The sequence below is a fragment of the Dermacentor silvarum genome, chromosome 6, assembly GCF_013339745.2.
Source record: "Dermacentor silvarum isolate Dsil-2018 chromosome 6, BIME_Dsil_1.4, whole genome shotgun sequence".
Lineage (NCBI taxonomy): Eukaryota > Metazoa > Arthropoda > Arachnida > Ixodida > Ixodidae > Dermacentor > Dermacentor silvarum.
Window position 1 is genome coordinate 174,150,814 of NC_051159.1, and position 27,277 is coordinate 174,178,090.

At 43.5% G+C, this 27,277-nt stretch overlaps 2 protein-coding genes across 2 annotated transcripts; both read right to left on the reverse strand.

The window, feature by feature from the left end:
* Window positions 1-949: 949 nt before the first annotated feature.
* On the reverse strand, window positions 950-8,123 carry LOC119456420 (8.6 kDa transglutaminase substrate-like). The gene is made up of 4 exons (XM_037718154.2): window positions 8,092-8,123; window positions 4,611-4,668; window positions 2,140-2,266; window positions 950-1,257 (listed from the first exon to the last, which is right to left on the reverse strand). Exons 2-4 carry the CDS (start codon window positions 4,658-4,660, stop codon window positions 1,102-1,104), a joined length of 333 nt encoding a protein of 110 aa, XP_037574082.1. The 5' UTR covers window positions 4,661-4,668; window positions 8,092-8,123; the 3' UTR covers window positions 950-1,101.
* Window positions 8,124-17,948: 9,825 nt separating this feature from the next.
* On the reverse strand, window positions 17,949-24,246 carry LOC119456422 (8.6 kDa transglutaminase substrate-like). Its single transcript, XM_037718157.2, has 4 exons — window positions 24,130-24,246; window positions 21,454-21,514; window positions 19,111-19,234; window positions 17,949-18,122 (listed from the first exon to the last, which is right to left on the reverse strand). The coding sequence occupies exons 2-4, from the start codon at window positions 21,504-21,506 to the stop codon at window positions 17,994-17,996; spliced, it is 306 nt and encodes a 101-aa protein (XP_037574085.1). The 5' UTR covers window positions 21,507-21,514; window positions 24,130-24,246; the 3' UTR covers window positions 17,949-17,993.
* Window positions 24,247-27,277: the final 3,031 nt, after the last annotated feature.

Consider the following 27,277-nt stretch of genomic DNA (forward strand, 5'->3'; position numbering starts at 1 on the left):
GCAGCCTTTCTCATCCCCGTCGGCGACACAGCAGATGAACGTGGCGCCTCTACAGGTCCTCCCCCCCCCCCTCATAACATCGCATGGTGGACAGTTTGGCACGACTAGAATGTACACCGTAGAATAAACCATAGACAGTGTCGAGGGTTCACGTACAGAAACCGGAGCAAGAGCGCAACTATTGACAGTTCACGTGAAAGCAGCTCGCCTGTTTGCACAGACCCTCCATTGCCGCATTCGAGGTCCGTGAAGGCGCCCTGAGGTGCAAGAACCATGCAGCGAGAAAAGGTCGCAATCTGAGCACAAACTCTAAAGCTCACCTGCAGCGTCTTTGTCACGTGTACATTGTTGTCATACGTACCATATTCTCACCCGTATACTTTGTGTTGCTTTTGCCTTTCTCACCGTATTATCTCACCGTTCTCACCGGATTATCACTGTTATCCAAGCGAAGACGGGCCTACTGTATCCGAAAGAAATGCTCGTGTATCGTTACGTTGAATAGGATCAGATGGTTAAAACTAATCCCCCACTACGATGTGCCTCATAATCAGGTCCTGTATTTGGCACCTCATACCCCAGAATTATGCTCATTGTTCATATAGTTTTCTTCCTTTTTTATCTGCCTATGTCTGTTCTGTCGTTTTCTTTTGGTGTCCTGATTTTTTTTTCTTGTTTTTTTTTTCAATCGTCAAAAGCCCCTATTTACCATAGTTTAGTAACGTAATGTTCGTGGAAGCATGGTAGACTGACTATTAAGCTATATAAGATGCAGTGACTAAGCCGTATAGCCATTGCTTGACCGAATCAGCAGTCGCGAGACGTTGTGTGATACTTTGGTGTGGGGCCTGAATTAATTATGGAGCACTTTTGCGGAGGGGCAGCGAAGCCAACCACTTTCTTTACAACACCAAAGCCTGTTGAAATGAATCCAAGCGGCAAACAAAAGTGGAAAGACGTAAGGCATTTTATTTTACAGTGCGAATACCTGTAACGTGTTTTGTGAATCAATAGGTAAACAGTAAACGAAAGCTATATATCACACTTGGCCGGGGCTGACACGCAGGCCCCAATCACAGCTGCAGACAGGCGCTGTCTCGTTCAACCGTGGTGGCCCTTCTCGCTGTTGAAGACGTATCCCTTCTCGGCGCAGATGCCGGTGGCGCCGGTCAGGATGGCTGCGCCAGGCTCCAGCTGGCAGGTGTTCTTGCCGGAGCACTTGTCCTGGAAGACTGGCACGCAAGACTCGCCGGGGCACTACACCGCAGGATGGCGGAAAGCAAAAGTCGGGAATTAAGGCTCGCTATACCACTCGGTAAGAGAGGATCATATATCAAAGCATGGGTTCCACTCATTCCTGGCTGCGTTATATCACGCATATGATATTTCTCACACTTGTAAGCTCCGAAGGAAAAAGACGAGGGCTTCTGCAATGGCTTAAAGGTGCAGCAGATCTTAGTTAGATGGTAAGTACATGCGAAACAGGTGGGCAGGAAGAGCGGCAGTCTTGTTTTCCTTCCAGTACTATTCTTAATTACGACTCCTATCATATCCCGTCTTTGCGTTATACGTTTTACACCGTATCGGATATTAAACGCAACTTGGTATAAATGCAGTCATCACTGCGCCATGCAGTTTGTGAAATTTTAAAAAAAAGTAAAAACACTGAACAGCCACGCTCGATACTAAGTACGTGCCAAAGCAGCCTGCAGATTTGTTTTTTGTTTTTTTTTTCTTTTAAGGGTTAGTGTTATCAATTGTCCCTTGAGTGCAACGGTTGGCAGATATCTTGTTCGTCTTTCTCTTTTTTTTGTGTGTCGTAAAGGTTTTGGTGGCTTTGCAGTAGTTTTGTACTGCGGGTTAGATGTGGTCCTCCTAAGGCTTCATCAGGTTCATATTTCCTTCGCTGTTTTTGTATGTGCGGGTATTAGTGCACACAACTTGTTCTGTTTTCTTGTCTTCCTGTGTATTAGTGCACTTGCCTAATGATAATAGCAGTTATTTTACTTAATAATGACATATTTGCCGGTAATTAACAATGCATAATAAATGTGACTGGCTGCCCAGACTTCCTCTTTGTATGTCGCAATCATTTACTAAGCTGAGAAAACGAATATGTTCGCCAGTCGACATGCGTACCTTGTAGCAGACATCGCAGCAGTTGCAAGCGTCCTTGTATGTACCGCACTTGCAGCTGGCTGCGCTTGGGCACTTGCTGGGGTCGCAGGCGCTAGCGTCACAGTTCGGTGCAGAGGTCGCCAGGGAGCTGCTCGTAGCGGTAACAAAATGCACCAAGTGTTACCCATCCATGACGCGCACAAACACACACATACACGAAAATATAAAGGTTGCAACAATAGACTAATTGATAACACTAGAATGCAATGCACTAATATGGCGGCAGCCTCTTAGAAACTAACGTTGTTCATTCCGCTGATGAATAAATTATTAAAAACATTTCTTTTCGGAGAGTCGGCATAAACTTGGTTTGACAACACGGAAGGAAGACGATGCATTGCTGAATTACCAACTGAATCTTTATGTTCGGAGGTTGCATATGAGAACTTAGGACGAAACCACATGCAGAAAAAGACGCCGATACATGTATCTACATTCGTTGTTGTCTTCGTTCCGTGTTGTCAAAATAAGTGTCTGCTGATTATTCAGTAAGTACGAACCAACTATAGCTTAGCTGAGAACCACCGATGCTGAAATCCACCAATCGTGTGGTTGAAATATAAACTGAAAAGAAAAATAGACATTTTCAAGGCTCAATTTCTTCCCATGCTTTCTACATGCTCCGTGTGTGACCAATTCATGCGGGATTTTCGCAATGGTCTATCTACCGATATAACTTGCGAAGGCGTCCACTACCACAGTCTCCTGTACTTTGTCTGCGCATCCATGGAGACACGGCTTTGGTTACAACTGGTTGCTTTACCTCGTATTTCCCGGCAAACATTCACTGGACGTTACATTTGTACTCGGACTAAAATTTGCATTAGTGCGTTCAGTACAGACCAAGCGTAAAGACCGCTGCATTGGCAATTGTTTTAGTATTGCGCAAATGGCTCGTATACTGTTTCCTTAGAGACAATGCTCATTATTCAGGCCATGCCCTCTGAATATGTTCCAGAGCCTCAATGTTTCCGCCCTATCTCAATGGCGCATGGCACTGAAAACCTAATACGGCTGAAGTCCGCCTTCACATAAATCGACCTGTTTTCGGCGTCGCGTCCCCATGTCTATTTCATGCCACTGAGTGCTCCCGGTATAATTACAGCCTAAAAGTGTTCCGTACGTTTTTCCTACCAGCAAAGAATACAATCCAGCTTTGAATATGAAGTGAACCGCATGGCACGAAATAAATGCGATGAAGCCACGGCGTAGCAGCCGTCAAACAATGCAGCGAGCTCGGACGCGAGTGCTGACCGATAGGTTACAGATATAGCAGCAGTCCGGAATACGTCGCTATTTTTCGCAAAGAGCGTGTTTGCTTAAAGTTCATCAGCATTGCTTTAGTACATATCTTGTTCCTTGAAATTGCCCTTGATATTTGTCTTCGCTGCAAATATCAAGAGGCTTATGAAGAGAAAAGATAGCACATTATTTTGTGTACGAAGCGCCTATCGCTGTGGCGTCTTAACAATGTTGCAGAGGAGATAAAGGCAATGAAAACGACTCAACTAAAATATAGAGAGAAATTTATAAATGAACGGTAGGGAGGTTAACCAGGACTGAGCCCGGTTGGCTACCCGACACTAGGGGAAGGAAAAAATGGAGGGAAAGATTAGGAGAAGAAGAGAAAGGCCACTGTAGATATCTTTGACGTGGTAACAGTTTTCTGCTCTATATCAGTGACAGTGACTCAGTCCGGATCACAGAGGGTCACTCAATCCGGTAGTTTTTAAAAATCACAGCAGCGCTTTTGCGGTCTTTTGTAGCTGCGATATGCGAGGCCATGGTCCCAACATCTTGTTCAAGGTGAACGGTTTTCTATCCAACTGATTAGAGTTGTACGGAGCTCATGTCTTTCATTTTTAAAAGATCGGCAGTAGCACAGTAGGTGTTCTATAGTCTCCCTGACACCGCAGCCATCGCACTCGGCGCTATCAGACACTCCAATCAAACACGTATATGCATTGGTGAATTCAACGCCCTAGCGTAAGCGGCACAGCATTGTTTCCTCACTTCGCGGAAGCTCAGCTAAAGGCCGCTGTTGCATAGCTGCGTCGAGATAATGCAGTCGATGTTGGGTGAATTCAGGCGTGTGCCACTTCTCCAATGTCATACGTTGCGCTAGCTTGTTTAAGTGTTGTACTGCGTCAGCCTTCGATAAAGGTACAGAAACAAGGTTTGCTCCATCGTGGGCTTTCCTAGCAGCTTCTGAACAGCATCAACAGAGTGTCCTAATACACTATAATAGTTAAGTGTGCTGAAAACATTTATAAAACGTGAAATTATAATCAAGCATACGCCATGGAACTTCTTTTCCCTAAGAAAGTACTGAGTGGTTCCATGTTGAGTTAGGGAGTCATGTGGTAAGCTTTTGTTCGCTGACATGTTTTGTGTTCTTAGAGATGAGATGTCGTGGAAGTGCATGCTCTTACCCGATCACGGCGACAGTAAGGACCACCAGAAGCAGCAGAGTAGCCTTCATCTTCGCTTCTAGAACAAAGCACACAAGATGGGAGCATGAAAACAAGCTATACAGTACGGCCATTTCATTGGCTTGGCGATTATATCTACAGCAAGGTGTCTGGGGTATTTCTATATCAAGACGTTTGAACAGAGACATTAAACAGGCGGTTTCTTTCATTCATAGCTCTTAATGAAATCTTCCCCGTGAAAAAAACAACTTAAGTTTACTGCCAGCTCAGACAGGGTTTTTAGTGCACGCATATGACATTCATTACTCAAGTCAGTAAACATTTAGCACCTGCTTTAATGTCGTAACCCTTGTATTAGGATATCATTTCTATTTCAGCCGCGAGATATTCGCAGATAGCAAATGCGATACTTTGCTAAGTATGGATGTCTAATTGGAAGATACATCTGGGACGGTCTCTTCCATGCTTCCTAATGTGTAGCAGTGTTAGCCTTGGTGCCTTACTTCATAAAATACTTTGTGTCGCGAAGTAGGTTATTTGAATAACTGTTCGGGTACATTGATCTTTATTATCTGGTGTCCTGCGCAGCCTACTGGCCGCAGCGTAACGCTGTTGTCATGTCCAAGAAGTACATGTGTCGCTGTATTCAACATAACGTACTGATTACGCGGTATAATCGCCAAGAACTCATTCTCGATTCTTCCGTATCCTCATTTTTCATTTCCCTGAATCAGCTATAAGACGTTTGTGTATTTATTCGCGGCAAATTAATTGGCATTCACACCATAACCATTAGCGGTGTCTCACAGTGCGATACACGGCAAGTTCGAGCGACTGTGCATAGCTGGGCTGCTGAGGTACTGAAAGTTGGGCGAGTTGGTATCTTGAAACTGCAGCGCACACACAAGAAACGAGGACACAAGGCAAAGGTAACACATGAGTACTGTAAATGCAGAGGTACACCTACAGTATGATGAAAATAGTACTAGTAGATCGCACGTCCCCGATCGCTCAAAAAGGAGTGCGGTTGGCCAAGATCCAATTACCTTGCGGTCCACCACGTTGACTTCGTTGTAGCAACAATGGCAACAGTTGCTAGCTCAATTATTTATTACTGCTGCTCCGCTAAGGTATCGGAGCAGCATTTACAACCTCTTCGAGCCATCAATTTTTCCTGACATTACTCTTACTACCTGCAGTGACATCTAAGATAGCAAAAGCTCTCGGCTACTCGTGTCTCCTCGGCGTGAGCAGGTACGAGCAGCCATCAGCTTTTTGTAGTAAGTTTTTATAGTGCCTTAGGTATCGCATACTTTGCTCACGGTGTTTCACACATGTAGATGTGACGAGACCTTCACACACATTTCGTGTCAGCCCACGCTATCGCTCCGTTAAGCATGCGAGGGGAGTAGTGCCTATCAATATTATAGCAGACCGTTCTATGAAAACAGGAAGTTCTAGGGCAGTGCTTGTGGTCAAATTCAGCGTAGAAGGCTATGTCTGTGCTGTTCACGTTACGGAGGTCTTCTGGACCGCATAATAATAGTTTTTGAAAACGCCGCCTCCTGCTTTTTGGTTATGCACGTATTTTACGTCGTCTTTTCTACTCCCCTTCTCTCTTTCTCACTCTTTTCCTTTACCATATGCCCCCCCCCCCCCCTTCCCTGTGCAATGTAGCCAGCCACAGCTACTTCTGCTTAACCTTCCTGCCTTTGCAAGTGAAGGAAGACAAACAAGTTAGTTAGTGCCAACGCGGCTATCGAACATAAACAGAGCTATTAGAGCAAAGACGTACAGCATACGAGTTTGGGGCGCATAAATCTAGCAGAATAATATACTTAGATATAATATCCTGCAGAATCCGTCCTGCAGCCATCGCTATGCTGCTTGTCTTTGCCGTTTCCGCTATTCCATTTTGCCTAATAATTTAAAGGCGTTATGACAAGTCGAACAGATAGAGTAAAAATGCGCGCGTACAAGGCGCAAGGTACTAAGCAGAACAGAAAGTACAGTGTTTTCGCGTGTGTACAAGGAAAAAGAAAGCTGGTGCACCCGTTCAAGAAGCACAGCATGGTGAGAGGTAACCATGTACGAAAATAAAAGTTCATTTCCCCTACGCACGACATATCCATCTCATAATAAATATTTCGTCATTTTCCAAGCCCTCTCTTATTAGAAGCGCCAAAGTTCTGCCAATTAAAAGATCAAGAACGGAGAAATAAAAGCTTCTAGGGCCTAAGAACTCGATTCTTCTGGCGAACTTACTCAAAATGCTCATTTCCCACCAGTCGTACAAGCAGCTCAGCTTCCGTCTTAAGGAATGAGTATTTTTCTTGCCAGCACAATATTTCAATGTGTAACTTCAGCACGCGCCGCACTATTGCCTTTGAAGAATACGCCCTGTTCCACGCATGGCCAGGCGCATGTAACTCTCATTTTTCTTGCGCTGGAATGGAACAAAAAAATGTGAGCGGCTGGCGGCTATGCCGCTTCCTGGTTGTTCTCATTTTCATGTCATCGCAAGCTTACTCGTTTATCTTGCTAAAAACGGGCCAGCAGAAAATTGCATGCTTCCGTTTTCCTTAATCGAAGGGAGTTCTGGTTGTTCGAATAAACTGCTGCGAGAGACAGTGTAGCATATAGCTTGCGCTGAGAAAGCGCGATTTTAAATTAAATGGTTTGTCGGCATTACTGGAACTCTGAGTCATTCTGAGTTAGCAATTAATAATGAATACTCATGATGACGTGTGGTATTTAATGGCGCAAGGACCAGATATGATCAAAGATCGCCAGGACAAATAATGGATACTCGAAGCCCTGACAAGCAGGTAGCCTAAGAACGCCTTTTCATATATAACTCTGTCATTTTAGGCGTTGGCGTTAATTATTATGTTAAAGTCAAGGGAGGCTTCGACAAAAACGTTAGTAGACATCACCATCTTCTAAAGCATTCACGTCATGACCATTCATGAATAGTATCGCATTAAGTAGGTGCCGCCTTAACGAGGCCTATATGGTAGAGTATTATACCCACTTGATGAAGGCGTCGACTTAGGTTTCTCCAATTTAAATTTATTCTTACTTCCATAACCTAATCAGCCAAACAGTATCAGAACAAACAGTATCTAATATTTTCGTAGTGCTAACTCATGGCGTGTGAAACTATGCTTTGGTTTTCTTTCGTTAGGAATAATCTAAGTGGTTTAACCGCACGTAAGTCTCCACCAATGTCAGCAGCCCACACCCCTGCTAAAACCTTCCCTTTGGTATGAAAACCAGGGTGCTACAACTCACAAATTTTTGAGCCAAGCCACGCCATTAAAACCTGCAGGCTGCCCTGCACGGGTACAACGAGGCAGTGCCACTGGCACAGATATTCACGGCATGACGTCGCGACAACGGGCCTCTTCCGAAAGCTGGGTGATTCGGTATCCGCAATCTTCGCGAAGCAAAGCGGTCATCCCGGTGCTCAGGGGCTCACCTTCGCAGTCGCGGCACAAGTGCAGAGTTGGTTGAAACGAAGACGTATCTACAGAAAAAGTGGGTGGGTTTTATACGCGGCGGGCCCTGTCGCCCTCTCCTTCGCCTGAATCAGCAGCTTAGTCCAGCGTCGAGCGTCCTCCTTTTCACAAAACCTTGAACGTTCGCTCGAAGTGGCACCGTTCACGCGAAGCACTGCCGCCTCATTAATGCGATGGGTGAGAACGGGTTTCGAACGAGCCAATGTTAACTAAAGAAAGAACTCAACCCGCCCTCTCAGCGTGGTCCCTATCTCAGGAGATCGTCGCAGTCCGCTTCGAAATACATCGTGCTCCAGTGTCGCGCGCACGGATGCACTTTCTTGCTTTCGATAACTTAAAAAGAGAAAACCGCGGGATCAACGCAGGGGCATCACGCGTGCAATAAATTGAGCGAACGCAGTGTTACGTGGCGGGAATAGTGGATATGCGCTCTTGTTAATCGAGGTGGCCGAAGAGCCCGTGACCGGACTCTGGATGATGCGACTGCGCGTTATGTTAGCTTATGGAAACCGACCAAATCGTCTGAGGTGTATTCGCAGAATCGCTGCTTCGAGCATCGTCCGATAGACAAAACGAACCGGCAAGCATTAAGATGTTCCTCCCACTTTCTCGCACTCGAATCCACAGGCTAACCAAACGACTCGCATTCATTTATTCTTTATTGAGTCAGCGGTATTCTTTCTTATATTCAGGTTTCGGTTCATGCTTCACATCCGCCCCAACTGCCACAACAAAAGTTTGTAGCCTTTAGTGTAACGTAGCGTAAAGAAAAAAGAGGTTTAACAAGGTTGTTTTTTCTGTGATTTGTTTAGTCTTTTGGGTGCAAAGTAAGTTCCAACTTGTCATTCCCGTATACGTGATGTCTTCAAATCCCGCTACTCTAAATACAGTAAACAAGTTAACCACGACAATGCGCGCTCAATCATACACCACCAAAGCTTTACGGCTTACCCCTCTGTTACGCCACTATTGGCACGATGAGTGCTCAAGTTTTCAACTTTTGTTTCATCTGGTGTTCGCTAAGTATTTGGTATGTGCTTTCCTGGCCTATGCTTTGTGCATGCTCTTCTTATATGACACAGTTTATCACAGTTGCACTGGCCACGACGGGCTTGAAAGAATGTGTCCAGAGTTACGCTGTGAATCTATAAGTCAGCTTCCCTCCTCCGGTGGTTTAGAAGTTTTTGTACTACAAGGGCACAGAAGCCTACCGTAATACACGCCTTGATTTGCACGCTACCGACAAAGACTGCGTATAGGAACACACTAAAAAAAGGCATTTCTAAAAGTTTGCTATCCTCTCATCTAATTGTTTGTACCTTGAACCTTCATTTCATGGAATGCTGGTCGCTGTGCACAGAGCTTTGTGTTCTTTTATGCACGTGCACAGAGCGCTAGTTCCTTTATGCTCGTGACGTCATGCCAAATACATATTTGGGCAGTTGGCTGGTAACTGTTTTTTTTTATTGCGATAGCAATTATATGGACACTCAAAAGCAGATTTCTGCCGTCGGCGTCGCCGTCGCCGTCGGCGTCGCCGTCGCCGTCGCCGTCGCCGTCGCCGTGAGGTTCCGTATGACGTCATTTGGAGATGAAATCGTCGCCGCGCGCCGAACGCTGTATGTGCGAGTGAAAGGGCGCGAGGGGCGCGTCTTTCACGGGGAGTGAACGCACGGCGGAGAACAAACGCGCGTTCTGCGCCGTGCTCGCTTAAGGGCTGCAGAAGTAGGCGTCTCTTTTCTCCTTTACAATCACCATATATGTAGAGCAAACGCGCCTTCTTCGGACGCGCGAGAGGCCGTGGGGGAGGGGGAGGGAAGGGAGGCGACGTTTAGCTGCGGCACCAAGTGCCTATTTATATCAGAGGCTCCAGCAACAGTCACCAACGCCGCACGCATTTTGAGCTAACGCGGGCAAAACGCCGATGGCGTCGACAACAGTTCTGCGTGTTGTTGCTACCAAAGCCGCTCACCTTACTTCGTATGACGTTGCTGTGTTGCTATCGCATTCATTGCTTCGCCCTTAGGGCGAAACTGTGACATTTTTTTTTTAATGCGCGGGAGCCAATCACAAAAAAAAAATCTTGTTCATAATTCAAGCTGTGAGATACGTGTTTTCAAATCCTACATTTGGCTTAGTTTTTATTCAATTTGAAAATTTATGTGCCATTTCACACAGGTTATGAATGTCATGTAAACAAATTCCCGCAATACGCTGCTCAAGTCGGTCTTGCAGTATTAAACGCAGGCTGTTACTTTTCGCAGGTTATACATCTTGCCCACGCGGTTTCGATACCACCTGCATACATTTGGAAAGCCAGCTACATCTGTTCACAGCCTCCTTCCAAGCCTGTGTCTAGCTTTGGCCCTCAGCTTACAACTAAAAGCCTGGCCAAGCCCAGAGCCTAAGAAAAACAAGCCCGGCCCGGCCCGGCCCGGCCTGGCATTATCAAGGCGTTGCTGTCGTAACGACGAAAAGGAATATCTCTTTGGACAAAGTGACATTTTATTTAACGTGATGAATTGCAAGTAAAATAAAAGTGCTAGACCTACTATATGGGAAACGTTGGCTCCAGGATGGGGCTTGCTTTCTCCCGCCCACTGTTGATAACACCTTTGTTTGTTTTTTGTTTTTTTTTTTTGTTTTTTTTTAACAAAGACTTTTCTATGCAAAAACAAGAAGTCGTCTATTGATTGTGGCTTCAGACAAATACGATGTCCCTGCCTTTTAAGCTCCACGACATCGCAGTTTGGTTCGCTGCTTTCGCACGTAGTCGGAACTGCGAACATTTTCTTGACAAGTAGAGCAAGTTTTGAGTAGCCGGACGTTTTGTTCTTAGAACAGTGCAATGAACTGGAAGGGAGTCAGGGGAAAGGTTCTATTGATATTAGTTATTAAGCTGCTGATTCTCATAATACTACCAGAGTGTTCATGCAACGAGCTGCACTTGCGCTCAGCGTGTGGCTCGGCCTATCCAACAAAATTATAGTGTACCGAACCCCAGTCTGGATAAAGTCGGGCTACCCAAACCCCACCCGAAGGCCAGGCCGGGTACTTGCTCTCCAGTCGAGCAGAGCTTGAGAGCCCCTTTATAACGAACCACTCACCCGTAAGTCATCGTTTGAAATCGCTACGTTGCCTGCTCTCTCTCTCCTTAGAAACAGGTGAACAAGTCAAGGGTATAGTTGGCTCGCACGTAGGTGGTACGCACGTGGAATTACAAAGTGTTTTAAGATTTAGCATGCGAAAAGAATTAAGACTGATGGAGCGTGCCAGATAGAAGCCGGAACCTCCTTTATTGGGCAACCTTTTCATAATATGCAATGCACTCTGGCTAATCTCAAGCACAAGCGGCGAACGTTTTACTGTCATTTGTTATACATCAACTCACCTTAGACATCACGTCATTTTATTGAACTAGAATAGAACTAACACAGCGCAAAGGCGTACTTCTGAAAATATTTCCTGGCTCAAAGTGACATTCCCACACTACAATGGACTATATGCGTACAGCTCACAAGTATAGTTCAGCCCGTAACGATGTAGAGTGAAATGAGTGGCGCAGCAGTGCTCGGAATATGTTGAAGTAGAATCAAAGTACGTGTGAAGCCGAAGTGTTTGATCTAAAATTATGAAAAAGAAACTGTAAAAGAAAGTGCAAACCCTCGAAACGAGGTTCAACTATATCTGTCCTTAAGCCGGCATTTGAAAACGCGGATGCGTCTTTGTCAGGACACTCTTTCATCCTTGTAGCGTCAAATGTAGTTAGTAGCACGGTTATGTGATGACTTGACGTGGTCATTCCGATCCCAGCTTATCTGGCATCATCATGTATGGGATGCTCTACGTTGATTCAACCTTGTTGTTTCCACTCACTACTGAACGTACTGATGTCAACATATCGTCTGAGTGGTCCAAACGTGAACTAGGAAGAGGCCACAAGCTTCCCACGAATATTGAAATACTACAGCTTACAAGTTTTAGATAACTGGTTTCTTTTCCGCTTCCTTACTTATGTGTGTGGCCGTCATCGCCATCGTTATGACCTAAATTTATAATATGTCCCCCCAGCATATATATATATATATATATATATATATATATATATATATATATATATACTGCAACCCTATCATGACGATCGAGAAGACGAAGGGAAAGAGAGAGCGCACTCATAAGGATTCTTGTGACCGAGAACTGCGTATGCCTCCAGCACACAACGAATATGGTCATTTAACGGCTGCATCACAAAAGTTACGCCACAAATTACGCCGCTGTAACTGTGCCTTTTATACAACACAAGTCAGTGATATCCGCTGCCCTTACAGTTGTGGCATTCGGACGCATCTACATCGCTTTACCAGCACAAAATTATATGTGACTCGATCAGTTTTTTTTTTTTTTTCTACTTATTCAGTACGACACCACAAGTATTGTCTCTTCCTCTCTCCATTGCTCTCTACTCGTTTCGTTTTATACATGCCGCTGGCCAGGAAATCGCCGGAACTTGTACCATTTGCAAGCCAACTAATTTAACCATTTCTACAGTCAGATCATGCGCCTTTATAATATACGAGGTCATGTCGCGTAAGCTGTCCCCGTGGGCGTATTCCTGGTCGTTGTTGCTTTGACTTCCCTACCTTTCATTTCATCTGTAGAACCTCTGCAGAGCGTAACTGTCTTTCTTTTTATTATTTTGAGTGCATTAATGAGCCTGACCAGTAATACCAGTTAGTAGTATTCGCCCACAATTCCGACTCGTTTCTTACCGTATTCCTCACGGTGTTGCTTCTTACACACATTTGCAAATCTGCGAACTTAGCGAGTGCATTTCGCAATTCTGGCAAACACTATTTAAGTGGTATTTTGGTAGGCAAGTATGGCTAACGCCTAGGTATTAGCTTGCTGTACCCGTGTTCTATTTCAATAAAGCTCCTATATCCTGCCTTATTGACAGTTATATTGTATCTATGCATCAGCACTTACCATGCTTAGTGTGTTTTTTTTATTTATTTTGCATTAACGAATTGATTTGATTGATTAAATTGTGCCTGATCGCAGAAACTGCTGAACATAACGTCTGGTTGCAGTTCTTTTTTATTAAGAAAATGTGTGAGAAATGCTTTATTGCTGGAACGTTTCTCACATTACCTCATGTCATCCTCTTTTGATCAATGAATCTTTTATGATTTGTACAGAAGCCGGCGACGCATTAGTTGCCGATATTTCTAATTCCATACAACTAAATCAATCAGTTTGAGAATCAGCCCAAAAGAATCAAATCTCGTAAAAACATTAAAACAACCCAACGTGACAAGGTAGTGTCCATTTCAATCCGTTTTTTTGACACGCACCAATTATAGTCTCATTAGCCAATTTTTCTTTTTGTTTCATTTTTCGCAATAATTCATGAAATTGCTTACTTCGGACGTCATGCTGGTTTATGAAACCTTCTTAGGCCACACAAAGACCTAGCAAATCAATTTTATAGTAATTCTTATTACACCATTACGTAACAGTGTGTCCTTCTTTGAACTATAATCAAGTGCGATTTGCGTTCTTTGATGGGAGGTAAGGCTACTGCATGATGCATGGCAGCTTCTTATTCGTATTTCAGCTCGTCATTCTATGAAGAGCTCCTTATAAGGCTGCTTACAAGAGCACTTCGCTGCTGCTGTGGCTAGTCAATATACAAGTCAAAGCTACTGTACCTCTCCCCTCCTTCCGTAAGGTCTCCTCGATTCCTGCGTTCCTTTCATCAAAAACAAGTTTTCTGGAACACTTCTATGGTAGCCCGCAAGCCATTTGAAAGACGTTGCTTTTTTTTCTCGATCGCGATAAGTCTAAAATTATGAAGAATTTTCTTTATTTGCCTGCGCATCTGCATGCATGTTGCATGACTCAGTTGCGTGCAATCCACGCAACTGAGCCTTATCGCCACGTTGTCACTCCAGCAAAGCCAGCGAGAAACGAAGCCTCGACGACTGTTCGCTTTAAATCTGCCAGCTGTTCCATGCATGGCATAAAATGTGAGCACTAAATGTCGCATCTGTAGCTGGATAACTATCTATGATCATTGTTTCTCGTATTCTCGTACGTTCGTATCACTCTCGCCTCCAAGTACACTAAATTTTAGGGATGTAAGAATAGTGACTTTTTGAGAATGATTTGAACACGAATCGAATAACGCCATAAGAGAATCGAATCGAATGTCGAATATATTTCAACTGTTTCTCGAATATTAAAGAGCCGTTGTTACAATTAATATAAAACGATGTTCCCATCCCAGTAGTCTTACAGTTAGCATTACATTAGATAGTACGTTATGAAGCCTTGTTTATTAAAAGCACAAATGAGCATTATGAGCAAACAAGTAGTTTCTGCGCATGCACAGTGCTTTCCAGTGAGTGCGAATGACTGCTGTACAGCCTTTAAAGCATAGCTACTTAAGTGACGTAGCCTGCTTCCCTACGCAAGTTAGGCTCATGTTTTATGTCTATACTATGCCCGCGGTGGTAAAAATGTACCGCACTTCTCCTTTAATTCTATGTTTATTTGGGCGCAGCTGACGTTTTGAAATATGCGTAAAGTATTAGAAAAGTATTCGGATTTACGAAAAGTGGTAATTAATTTCCAAGACCGATTCGAATAGGACATTATTCGATTCGTTATTCGAAAGTTTGGAATATTTGCACACTCTTTCTTAATTAATTTCGTCACAGCACACGCCTTGTTCGATGATTCTCCTTTCTCATGAACCTTTAGCTTAGCGACTTTAACCACCTACCACAAGACGCCGCACTTTCTTGGTCGCTTTCGCAGCATCCTCTATTGCCACATTAGCATGTGCAATACACTGCAATACATTAGCATGTGGTATCGGTGACAGTGGCTTACCGCCAAAAAGGCTACCTTGTCTTCCGATGGCAGACTTTTACGTTTAACTCGGCCGATAGTAATCGTAACACCCTCACCTTGTTTCGTCGGAAACATTTGTATCTCCGTCTTCTCATAGCAGCAGGACAGAGCCTCTATAGAATGGTGATTAGCATCAACACCAGCACTGTTCATTTTTTATGAAGGCAAATGATCTGCTTCTGCTTGATTCTAGTTCCATATTTAGGTTGTAATATGAAGCTCAATTTGACACAATTTTAATCAAGTGGTTGTGCTATGACGGTTTTTTTTTTCGCACAGTTAAGGAGCAAGGCTTCTTCAACTATGCAGATAACTTTGATGATTCATTATAGAGTAGGAAGGGCAAGCAAATCTGTTATTTTTTCCTCTTATTAGCTCTGTGTAGAATGCACGTAGTTGCTTGAACATGGGGTGATGTTCACGCCATTTTCCAAGAGTGTCGGTTAATTAGGAATGACATATAAATTGCTAAATCCTTCTTTCTTGCCTGTTTAGAGGCGTTGTATGAAATTATTGCAAGGTTTGCTCGCTGCCCTGTGAGAATGAATGATGGAAGCATTATCAGATATAGACAATAGAGAACGTGTTATGGTTTACACGTACGGAAAGTTCGAAGTGTGGAAGATAATTGTGTTGTTTTACATTATTTGCTAAATAATCGTTTTCTCCTTATTTTCATGCGTTATACAAGGTGCATGGTACGTGATGTGTGGTTACCTGGTGAACTAACTAAGCTTTTAGACGTTTATAAACTGCGCAAGAAAACGAAGACACAAGAAGGAAAACACACACGACAGCACGTGTCGAATTTTCCTTCTTGTGTCTTCGTTTTCTTGCGCAGTTTATAAACGTCTAAAAGCTATGAACCAACTAGCCCACCAGAACGTCCTACTGAACTAACTAAGGCACGTTTGTTTTACATTTCGTTGAAGTAAGCATGTTGTGGCTGGTTTATGTTAAACTTCAAACGAAGTAGGATAATCACAGGCGTTTTAGAAAATTACCGCCAATAGCGTTACAAAACTTTATAAGCATACTTCACGAACCACGTAGGGTGTTTTTCTCAATGTCCTGAAAGAACTCAATGCACCTCAGTGTTGACATTTCCAGAAAATAGGGGTATGCTATGGTTCGTGTGTGATCAAAGTTTCAAGAGCGTTAGTTAATTATGGGCTTTGCGGGAAATTCTTTAAGCAGCTGCTCAAAAGTGTTATGCAGCCGTTAGCCTCAATATGTCCCAGAGTCCCAGGTGGACTGAACATGTCATGAAGTTCCCATTCAGTGGATATCAAAAAAAAAAAAAAAGGGGGGGGGGGGGGGGGGGGGCAGGGGTAATGTGTGGAGGAAGTTGCACTTTTCTGACTTGATTATGAGCGTTGTAAATGTTAACTGTATGGGGAATTCTCGTAGTCTGCTTAATTTACTGCGATGGCCGTAGTATGTTTTCTTGATGTCCGCGGTGAGCTAAACGAAGCACCTGGCTTATAAATATGGTGAAAATAAGAAGCAGTTTATGTCGCATATATACATAAAGTTGAAAGGGTTTGCGTCCGGCATTTGCACTAAATCACGTATGCAAGCTGTGTTTTATGCACAGCGCAGAATTTAGCCCGCTCTCCTGTCAGAACTGTAACCAGCACCGAGACAAAATTTACTTAAAACTGGAGAACATTATAGGCAATATGCACGGGAAGCTAATTGTGTTGACTAATTACTGTTTTGTCAAAAAATACTTCGGCAAGTGCTCGAAAGCATTATACATCCGTCATCCACTGCTTCCGAGTGTATTGATGGGAACTCTACGTCACAGCGAATTCACATTGGGTAAAAATTGCGCTCATATTAAGAGGGAGTTTTGGGCTCGGCAGCTCCTATTTAAATGCATGAGGACGGAGAAATCTTTTTCCTCAACCACCATTGCACAAATATTTACGAGGCTTGCTGCACTTAAAAGAAAAAGTTAAAATCTAGAGAATGTATGCAGCAGATTTCTTTTAAAGGCTGTCAGTTTTTTTTTTTTTTTTTTGCTTTTTTTGAGGAAGATCATTCAAGATTCCAATATGAAAAGAGTCGACCATCAAGTTTACAACTCTACCATAACAATAAAAGGCGATATCACAATTCGTTACACTGCTCCTAAAAATGCATCTAAAGTAAACAGAAGCGATATAATATACACCACTCTGAAATATGCGTTTAATTCCGGAGTAGGGATTTTGCAAAACCTTCAACTGTCCTGAATATAATGTTCCGAGACAGTCCCTGGTGTCCGTTCTAGCACACCTGGACAATCGACCAATGTCAATTAAAACGATTCTCACGTGTCGTCGACAGAAGACATCGCAGCTGAAGGCGACGAAGGGACTACTTAGGTTTTTAAAGGAAACGGGCTTGGACAAGCGGCTGTGACAGTGATGTCACGTACTACGCAACAGTGACGGACTGTGACCGACGATGAGTGTGCTGTGTTATGTGCTCTCTCTCTCTCTCTCCTCCCCATCTTTCATTCCCCCTCATCCCGCTCCCATCTGTAGGGTAGCAAACCGGTTGTGCTGAACTGGTTCCACCCCCCCCCCCCCGGCTCCTCCCCTGGTGGTCAAAATTAATCCGGAGTCCCCCACTATACAGCGTGCCTTATAATCAAACCGTCGTTTTGGCGCTTAAAGCCCCAGTATTCATTCATTCATTCATTCATTCATTCATTCATTCATTCATTCATTCATTCATTCATTCATTCATTCATTCATTCATTCATTCAGGAACGTTCACATACCCATGCACATACCCTCTGGTGTAAGCTGTGTATTCGGGCATGTACCCAGTCGCCCAAGTTGTTGTATACACGGCAAGGCAGCCAGCAGCGTGCACCCGAATAAGCGAAGGAAGAGGCTAAGAAAGCTTCGCTTTAAAAAGCGGAGGTTGTATTTATTTTCCCGGCTACATCTCAGGAAGACGAGGATGGCTTGCATTTTCCCTTTCCTCCAAAAGCGATGGTGCCAGGCTCATCCAACTCGCAAGTGTGACCATCGCTGCAGCGTTCTTGAAATAGCGGAGTGCATACTTCTTCGGGGCACTGAAACATGGCAGGAATAATATCATCATTGTGCGTCACCAACCAAACTTTGTAGCTTGGCGCAATGCCCACAAATAGAAGTACAGGAACATGGTATTGATTGGGTCAATTAAGCTTCAATATGCTGTCTTAGAGTGACCTCCTAATTTCCCTACAGGAAAGGGGGGGGGGGGGGGGGTATTCTGTAAGTGTCCATCTGGTGGACATGTCCATTTCGTCTGCTGGTGAAGTGCTAATTGGGTGTGGCGCCTGACTCCTCCTGACGTGCACTCCAGCCCCGCCAATCAGAACTTAACAGTAGACGAAATTGACATGTCCACTAGGTGGACTCTTACAGAATACCTGCCCTGATTTCTTCTATAGCAGGCGTCTTGACACTCATCTGTAAATCTTTTTGTGGCATAGTTATAAGTCGAGTTTTACCTCTAATTTTCGTCACTGGCCTGTTTTTGTAATAGTAAGACCAAACATATTTGTTCATAGTAACAAAATAATAGGGCCACTGCGAGTACTAGCGCAAAAGTATCGGCTACATTTTTCAAGGCACGTTCTCTGAAGTATAGCGATGTATTTTTGACTTCAAAAATTCTCTAATAAAATTAATTACGTGTGAAAGTAAGGACTGATACTGTACGATAAAACGTCGCCACACATTGCGGGAGACAAATAAGAAAGAGCCCGAATTCACTTTTCTCAAATAATATATACTCAGCACGCTGGCTTAGTCGCTACGGCTCTCTGCTGATTAACAGAAGGTCGTCGATTCCCGACCGTGATGGTCGCATTAAGATTGTCGTGGAATGCAAAAAACCTCAAGGCCGTCGAAATTGACCCGAAGCTTCATCCTACTGCGTTTCTCCTATATATTGTGCTGCCTTGAAGCGTTAAGCCCCCAATTAGTCAATCAATCGCGAAGGGTTCCATTTCTTCCTGAAACGTGTGGCAGCTGATAAGCAACTGTCCTATACTGGTATAATCGATGATATACCTTGTAGCAGAAGTCGCAGCAGCCGCAACTGCCCTTATAAGACCCGCACTTGCAGTCAACGGGCTGGCATGTCGCTTCCGAGCAATTCACATTCTCGCATCTTGGGGGGCTTGTGGCAGATACACTGAAAAATCAACAAAACAGACTTCCAATGATTTCCTCTGGTTTCTAAAGACTCACATACTGCTACAACATGTAGCTGTAAAGTTTCCCGAATGATATTGAATGTCGTACAAACCTTGTTCGATGTCCCCGCTCTTTTTCAAACTTACTCCAAATATTTTTCAATGACCTCTATAGCTTATACTAATGTATAGTCTTTGTTTATATTATTGTGACAGTAATAGTGGGAACAGTTCAGGCGAATTTCCGGCATTGCCGTCGCTGTGATGTTCTGGATATATATATATATATATATATATATATATATATATATATATATATATATAATTTCAATAAAATTCTCCGATGGCCAGATGTCAATCAAAGGACCTTAAGCACAGAAGCCCGATATGCTAACCATTAATTCACCTAGGCCATTATTTTTTTTTCTTGAGATACCGCTTGCCTTCGCAGGCTGAATCGACTTTTCGTCGCTGCCAAGGCGTTGTTCCTTCAACCAGCAAAAGTTGCCTTGCATGCTGCGTCGCGCCAATATGTCGCACCATCGTATAGTTTGAAAACCGTTCGAGGGGTCATTGTTGTAGTTGCCCAACAAACCCATTACAAATACCCATCATGTGTGATTGGTCAGGCAATGGGTGGATTATTCCAAGTTATAGCCACAAATAAGCTTTCAGTACTGCTATATAGAGTTAGTGCTGACGGAAGGCGAAATGACATGTAAACATTAAGGCAATGATTCCTCTACACATCTAGACTCCTCGGTGTATTCTTCCTGGATACAAGACTGCAGTATACATTTAGGGTACATAGTTACACATGATATTTAGAAGAACTGCGCCGCAGCCTTGCGCAGTGTCCCGTTTTTCTATAGGCCTGTTTTTTCGCCATGAAGCTGTACCAACAAGCTTAGGCTCAGATGTCCTTAAAGCCTTGGAAAGCTTAGAGGGATTGGGTAACACCTGAAGAATTCCTGGGAACTCCTGGACAACGTTGATACGCTCACTGGCAACCTGTGAAGCTGTGTGTTTGTTTGTTTGTTTGTTTGTTTGTTTGTTTGTTTGTTTGTTTGTTTGTTTGTTTGTTTGTTTGTTTGTTTGTTTGTTTGTTTGTTTGTTTGTTCATTGCAATGACACGCATAGTACAATGACCGTTTTGTTAGATTATATTTCGTTCATAGTTGTTGTAGTGCTGTAATTTTAATACTAGTGTAGTGGGGAAGAGTAGTAGTTATAATACGGATGGTGGGCCGCTACATGTTATGGGTCGAGAGAGCTCGTTTGTAAATATTTATTTACGATACCTTACAGACCCGCCGTGGTTGCTCAGTGGCTATGGTGTTGGGCTGCTGAGCACGAGGTCGCGGGATCGAATCACGGCCACGGCGGCCGCATTTCGATGGGGGCGAAATGCAAAAACACTCTTGTGCTTAGATTTAGGTGCACGTTAAAGAACCCCAGGTGGTCGAAATTTCCGGAGTCCCCCACTACGGCGTGCCTCATAATCAGATCGGGATTTTGGCACGTAAAATCCCATAATTCAAAAAATACCTTACTGTCTCCACAAGGGAGCGTTAAGCAAGGAGGCATGTACAGTATTGTAAAGCAAAAGAGCGTCCACCAACAAAAAGAAAACTCGAATATGACTGAATTTGCTTCATTACATGATACGACAAATCGCGAAATTGCCTAAACTTGAGGATGGCAAAGAAACTTGATTGAAGCTAAAGACAGCGCCACCAGCGGTGAAAAAGAACATGACCGGTGTAATGTTAAGAATTTGGAAAACAACATTACGCTTCACAGAGTAACCGCGAGCAGCGCGTATTCTTCGAATAAGAAGTATCACTGAATCCTTGGATTAAGATGGAGATGTATATTTGTGCACCTCGTGTAACGTGTAGAGCGGATAATCGGCTGGGTGTATCAACATAACAGCTCAAGCGTCACTGGAAGAGAAACGCAGTCGGTGGCAGCGTAGGAATAGATAACGCCTGAACAGATAAGAAGTCTGCTGCAATAGCCTGCCGCGCTAATTGAAGATCCCCTTGATCAGCACTGACCTTATGCGGGGGATTAGACGTATAGCTGATTACGATAATGGAACTAAATATGAGACCCCAGCTAAGAAGACTTCTTGCATTGCACTTGTACGAAGGTGCATCGAGGTGTGGGGCAGGATCGCCATCGTGACAACAATTAGCTGGTCACGACTACTCACCACGCGGCCATCGCCAGCACAACCAACAGGGTGCAGAGAAGCGTGGTCCTCATCCTGATGCCTGCGCAACACACCAAGAACACCGGGAACCATTAGTACGGCCAGCGCGTTCACAAAATGACTGCAGCACAGAAACACCACAGATGACGGCTCTGCGGGTGTGAACTGAATACATTGCGAGTCAAGGATATCCGGCACTGCAGCCACAGCTGCCGCGCGCAGTGTCGTGTGTGTGGTTATTACCACTGTATATATTTCCAGCCCGATAAGTTTTCTCTCCTGTTGGTTGGTCCGTGTCATCGTCTATCCATTCTCCTTCGCGCTTCCATTTTAGAGATGTGTGTAGCCAGCGAAAATATGGAAATCTTTCTTGCACCCACACACAGAGGAAGCAAACCTAGCACATCAAGCGCATCCAGAAAATTGCCCAATCTCAAAGCAACGTGTTATGTTTTACCAGCGACAACTGCTCGAACGAAGAGCCGTTCCTACAATAAAGGTACCTCTCACTATCTCTCTCTCTCTCTCTCCGCGTGAGTGTGTGTGCGTACGCATGCGGGCGTGCCGGCGTCATATATCAGGACTTACGTTTAACTGGCGTGCATTTTCGTTGTTTCAAGTTCTCAATAGCCTGATTTTTGGTGAGTGCTGCTGTTTCGTCCAAACGTACTTGGTGTTCCAATATCCAGTGTTTGTATGCAGGTGATTGCCTTGATTCCGGCCGCATGTTCTTGTGTCGCAGCTTGCGTTCATTTTCACTGCTTCAAATGTATTTTTCTCCTCAATGTTGATGATGATTCTGTGAGTAGTACATTGAGAGGTTTGGATTGGCGGTGTACTAATGTGAGTGGCTTGTCGAATGACGCAATATATAGCCAGAAACAAGCAAAGTACCGCATTTGCACTAAAGTAACCCAACATGCCATACTACGACCCTTTCAATGCTCTTCAAAATGGACTTTCTATGTAAACGCCCCACTTTTTTACAACAAACAGAGACTCATCGACGTTAATAACTCGAAGATAGCTCTGTTCTCGCCTTCTTGCAGCAATTAAAATGCGTTATTGCATTTAAAATGCAAGTGATCCCATTTGCTTGGTTCAATGTTAAGAGAGATTTCACTTCGGCACATCGTTAATAGATCTGAAAAGCGGTAGACAAGAAAAATTTGGAAGACTGCAGTGTAGAAGCATGAACTTTGTGAATCTACTTTGTCGGCTACTTCTTTTCACGTAGTCCTTACATGAGATAAACTATATATATATATATATATATATATATATATATATATATATATATTTATATCGCTGTCTCTGCTTCTCTCACTTTCTTTCTTGATTACGTTTTTTTTTTCTTAATTTCTTACTCCTTGTGTCGCATGCCACGATGCTTCTCCTGCTGGCCGAAACTGCGACCTTTTTAGAAGTTAGCTCCTGCCCCCCCCCCCTTTTTTTTCTTTCCAATACTCTATTATATATATAAATATATATATATATATATATATATATATATATATATATATAGTTTATTTCATTTAAGGACCACGTGGAAAGGAGTAGCCGTCGTCAGTTGACGGTGACAATTCCTCTGTTTATCTTTATATAAAAAGAAAGTTATAATAGTTGTGGCAACGAAACGATTCATTGACATTACGCGTATGTAGCCAGCAGTAATATATATCGGGTGTTCAAAATAAAGCCTTACAGAATTTTTTTTTTAATCGCCTGTGGCAGGTAGCATCATTCTTATCGTTGAGCTGGGTTATTCGAAGAGGTGCACAATAGTAGCACGCGAAATCGAAACACATATTGAAATAATTAACAAAAATTGAGCAATGAACTCCTTAGTTAATTACTTTACAACCCATATTGCAATTTACGAATTGTAGCCGGTGAGCTTGCAAGACGCATCCACTTGCAATTAATTTCCAGGATGACACCAGTTTCGAGATATTATGTCCTAAAGTGTGCGACGAAATACATGGCCTTTCCAGTTACTTTTGTGCTTGAATGTATAAAACAGCATTTTTTTAATAGTAAGTGGAACAACAGTTCATTTTTACGGCGAGTTTAATGGCGCATGTCTCCAAACTGGTGTCATTCTGGAAATTCATTCCAAGTGGATACGCCTGACAAGCTCACGGGCTACAATTCGCAAATAATTTATTGCAATATGTGTCGTAAGGTAATTAACTAAGAAGTGAATTCGTAGATTTTGTTCATTAGTTGAATATGTGTTTCGATTTCTCGTGTTACTAATGTCCTCCTCGTCGGATAACCCAGCTCAACGATAAGAAATCGCCACAGACGATTGCTAACAATTCCGTAAAGCTTAATTTTGAACGCGCGGCATATAATTATATATATTGTTTTCCCGTATTCCGCATGTGTTGTACATATCATCTCATAAGCCACATTGAGTGTTCCGAGTATGTTTAAAAAAATTAATTATTGAATAAATTATCCCGAATTCCCAAAGTCACATTAGCAATTTCCTCCTTGCTAGGCACTTTAACGGCAATGGTCACGTAAATAGTGTCTCGCTGTAAGGTTAATCGAGCAAATCAGTTCTATCTAAAAAAAAGAACACAGTTTAGCTCCTACTATATCGAATTCCAATACAGCATGCGTTATTTAAGGTAAACATTCCAGAAAACTAATATTCGACAAGCTTACCTTAGTCGATGCAGCTGGACAGCCTTTCGTCGTCCGCTGTTGTGCAAGACTTCGCGCTTACCATCGTCTTATAGCCGAGCGACGAAGGTTAAAACACTCCAGGCGGCACGTGCTTGTGCAAATGCCTTCCCCCCTCCAATCCGGCCAAACCTGAAACGTCGACTCTTCATGATGGACGTCGTAAACAAGCGGCCGCACACATTTCCGTCCTCCATAGCCTCGTCAAGTGCGCATTTTCGCTGGCGTGTCTTTTCCCCTACTTTTGTTGGCAACGACGCTGATATATTCCGGTTGTTTCTACTTCTGCATCGACAACGTTGCAACTTTCCTTGGCAGCAAACTGTGGCGCCATAAAGCATGTGATGCGAGTACTGTTTCAAGTTTGTTTTGTAAAAGAAGGAGAGAGACAGATTAAACATCCCCGGGCCAATGACCGCACTAAGCAGCTCCAATTACACCCCTAACTTACATGATATGCTAACCCCAATCATATACCTTGACGTACCCATGGATAACAAACATGTTTAACTGACCTTGACATTGACATTCGCACTACTGTTCCTTTGAATACCCCGCTGGGTACATGCAGAGATGCAGCAATGTTCCTCATACACCAAACCTATTTACTGTCTCTTTCATCTGTGTCATCTCTGGATAAATGCCAGAATGGCTTTGTCACCAGTAAAGTAGGTAGCTATAGCCTTTGTGGCGATCTCGTTGGGGAACATGCTTTGCAATGCCTTAAATGTCCAAGTACCTTCCGCCTTCTTGCATGGATTTCATGTGGGGCACCATCGCACGACTACACAAGCTATTTTCACACCACTGCACAATGCAAGCAGTCCCTATGTTCAAGTCCTCCTAGATAATGACGTGGTTTTTGGTGGCTTAAAAACATAGATGCTGTTACATTGCGTTTCAAGTAGGCGGGAAGTCGCGGGCGCAGGCATCTAGACACACTAGATTGTGACTCCATAAATACTAGAGGACGTGAAATCGGCTAATCTTCTTTTGCACGAACTTTTTAGTGGCAATAAACCTCTGGTTTTGTCCTACTTGGTTCATTGCGTAAATTATAGGCAGCGCAGCGCCCTGCCTATACGAGCAAATCACGAGTAATGTCACAAAGATAGCCGTATTTCTATAGCTAACTGGTCCGTTCCGTAAACGGTTCCTTTTACGCGGAGTGTTGGAGTCAGCGAAGAGAGTACACATGACGATGAATGGCTGAGCGCTCATAACTAACGCGTTCGTGCAGCTAAGTTCAACAACGTCAAAATCTCCCTCGTAAATGTGGCTCTCTTGGGGGACAGTGATAACGATACTGGCATTGCAATATACCTGATCGACGTTCAACAATTGCTGCAAAGGAATGTTTTGTACGCGTTTTGTATTTAAACTGCGAGCCCAGCGTTGATAACGCTGCTTGCAAGGCTCTCGTCTTTGTGGCAGTTCTTGCAATCAGTGGAAAGATATACGCTGCGCAAGTATGCACCTAATAAACATCGTCATATTGCTTACTAAATGGTTTGGTAAAATCATGTCACGTATAGGTACTATACCTTGGCAGTAACGTTGTTCATGAATCTGGTTGTCAAAGTAAGCAAAAAAGAAAGGAAAGAAACGATAAGTAAAGAAACTTCTCTCCTTACTACTAGCCTACTGGTAACACCACTACAAGAAAATTAGTGAGCTCTAAAAATAGATTCGCTTTCAAAGAATGAATTTGGGTTAATGTACATGACGTGCTGGCATTTACAAGGTAAGTGCAAGAGATTAATCACGATATCCACCCTATTTATTCTTCTTAGCTATAGATATACAGGGTGTTTCAGCGAACACTTTCAAAATTTATTTAAGGTTGCCTGTGGCGGATAGCACAATTCTAGTTCATGAGCTAGTCTACTCGAAGAGGCAGACATTACTTGCACGAGAAATTGAAATGCATAATGGACTAATTAACAAAAAAATCACTAATTAGGTTTTTAACTAATTGCCTGATGGCTCATATTGCAATTTAAAAATTGTAGCCGTGGAGTTCGCAAGACGGATCCACTTAGAATTAATTGTCAGGATGACACCAGTTTCTAGATATTAATTCCCGAACTTTGCGGAGAAATGCATTGGCGTTCCAGTTAATTTTGTGCTTCAATGCATAAAGCGACGTTTTGTTAAGGACCTAACCCGCTCGAAACTGGTGTCATCCCGAGAATTCGTTATATATATATATATACATATATATATATATATATATATATATATATATATATATATATATATATATATACATAACGTTCCTAGGGCAACGATTCTTCGTATGGCTAAGTACTTTGGCATTTATTTAATCTTTTTCGACATGCTAATTCTAATTGGAATAGCCCACCACATACATATCGCATGGAGAGAGTCTGCGTGGGGTCTAACACAATATTGTGACGTAGTGAGATGACAAAAAGTGGTGTATCTGGCCGCTCTGGTCTGTCGATGGTGCTTGAAACCCGCTGTGTAGCACAGTTCCTCCACTGCCTCATCTTCTGCGTGTCGCTTTCGGATACCACTTGGCCAAAAGAAGCAATGTTCTAAGCCCTGCTGTCACGGAGAGGCCGAAGAAGTAGATGACGAGCGAGGCAGAACGCGCCACTTGTCGAGGACGCAACATCAGCAACAACCACAACGCTAAGGGATGCTGCCATCCTTATCGATGAGGATGCTTCAAGCAAGGCGAACTATGCAACATAAATCCGCGAACGGATAAAAATTGCAGACGACAAGCGTTACAGGCCGAGGACTACAGTGAAGAGCGGTGAGCCACTCAGATTTTCCATAAAGAGCTTTCCCCGTCAGTCTTTTTGGATACAACGAACGTGAGCTGGCTGACTCGATTTCGGTACGTGCGTATTGTATTTCAGCCTCGTCGTCGCTTGGCTGAGAAATTGATCGCAAGCACTCGCCTGTGTTATTCTTGCGCCGTCAAGAAAGTGTGTAACCTTGAAGTTCACGGAACGCCACGTGGCAGTGTAATTGGCAGGCAAACTAAATCTGTTCCTGCAGCGAATCCGGTGGCACCGTATTTACGGGTGTGGCGCTGCTGAGTTCACTGCGTTCTTTTAATTAAAGCGCGTAACTCGTAGGCCAGGAAACTGCCAAT

What these genes read in the sequence shown, in the direction of transcription:
- LOC119456420 (XM_037718154.2), bottom strand. Translation starts at nt 4,660, where the DNA reads ATGAAGGCTACTCTGCTGCTTCTGGTGGTCCTTACTGTCGCCGTGATC. An exon ending in CTTACTGTCGCCGTGATCGG is followed by an intron (nt 2,267 to 4,610) that starts GTAAGAGCATGC and finishes CGCTACGAGCAG; the next exon opens with CTCCCTGGCGACCTCTGCAC. An exon ending in GCTGCGATGTCTGCTACAAG is followed by an intron (nt 1,258 to 2,139) that starts GTACGCATGTCG and finishes CCTGCGGTGTAG; the next exon opens with TGCCCCGGCGAGTCTTGCGT.
- LOC119456422 (XM_037718157.2), bottom strand. Translation starts at nt 21,506, where the DNA reads ATGAGGACCACGCTTCTCTGCACCCTGTTGGTTGTGCTGGCGATGGCC. An exon ending in GTGCTGGCGATGGCCGCGTG is followed by an intron (nt 19,235 to 21,453) that starts GTGAGTAGTCGT and finishes TTGATTTTTCAG; the next exon opens with TGTATCTGCCACAAGCCCCC. An exon ending in GCTGCGACTTCTGCTACAAG is followed by an intron (nt 18,123 to 19,110) that starts GTATATCATCGA and finishes GCCATGTTTCAG; the next exon opens with TGCCCCGAAGAAGTATGCAC.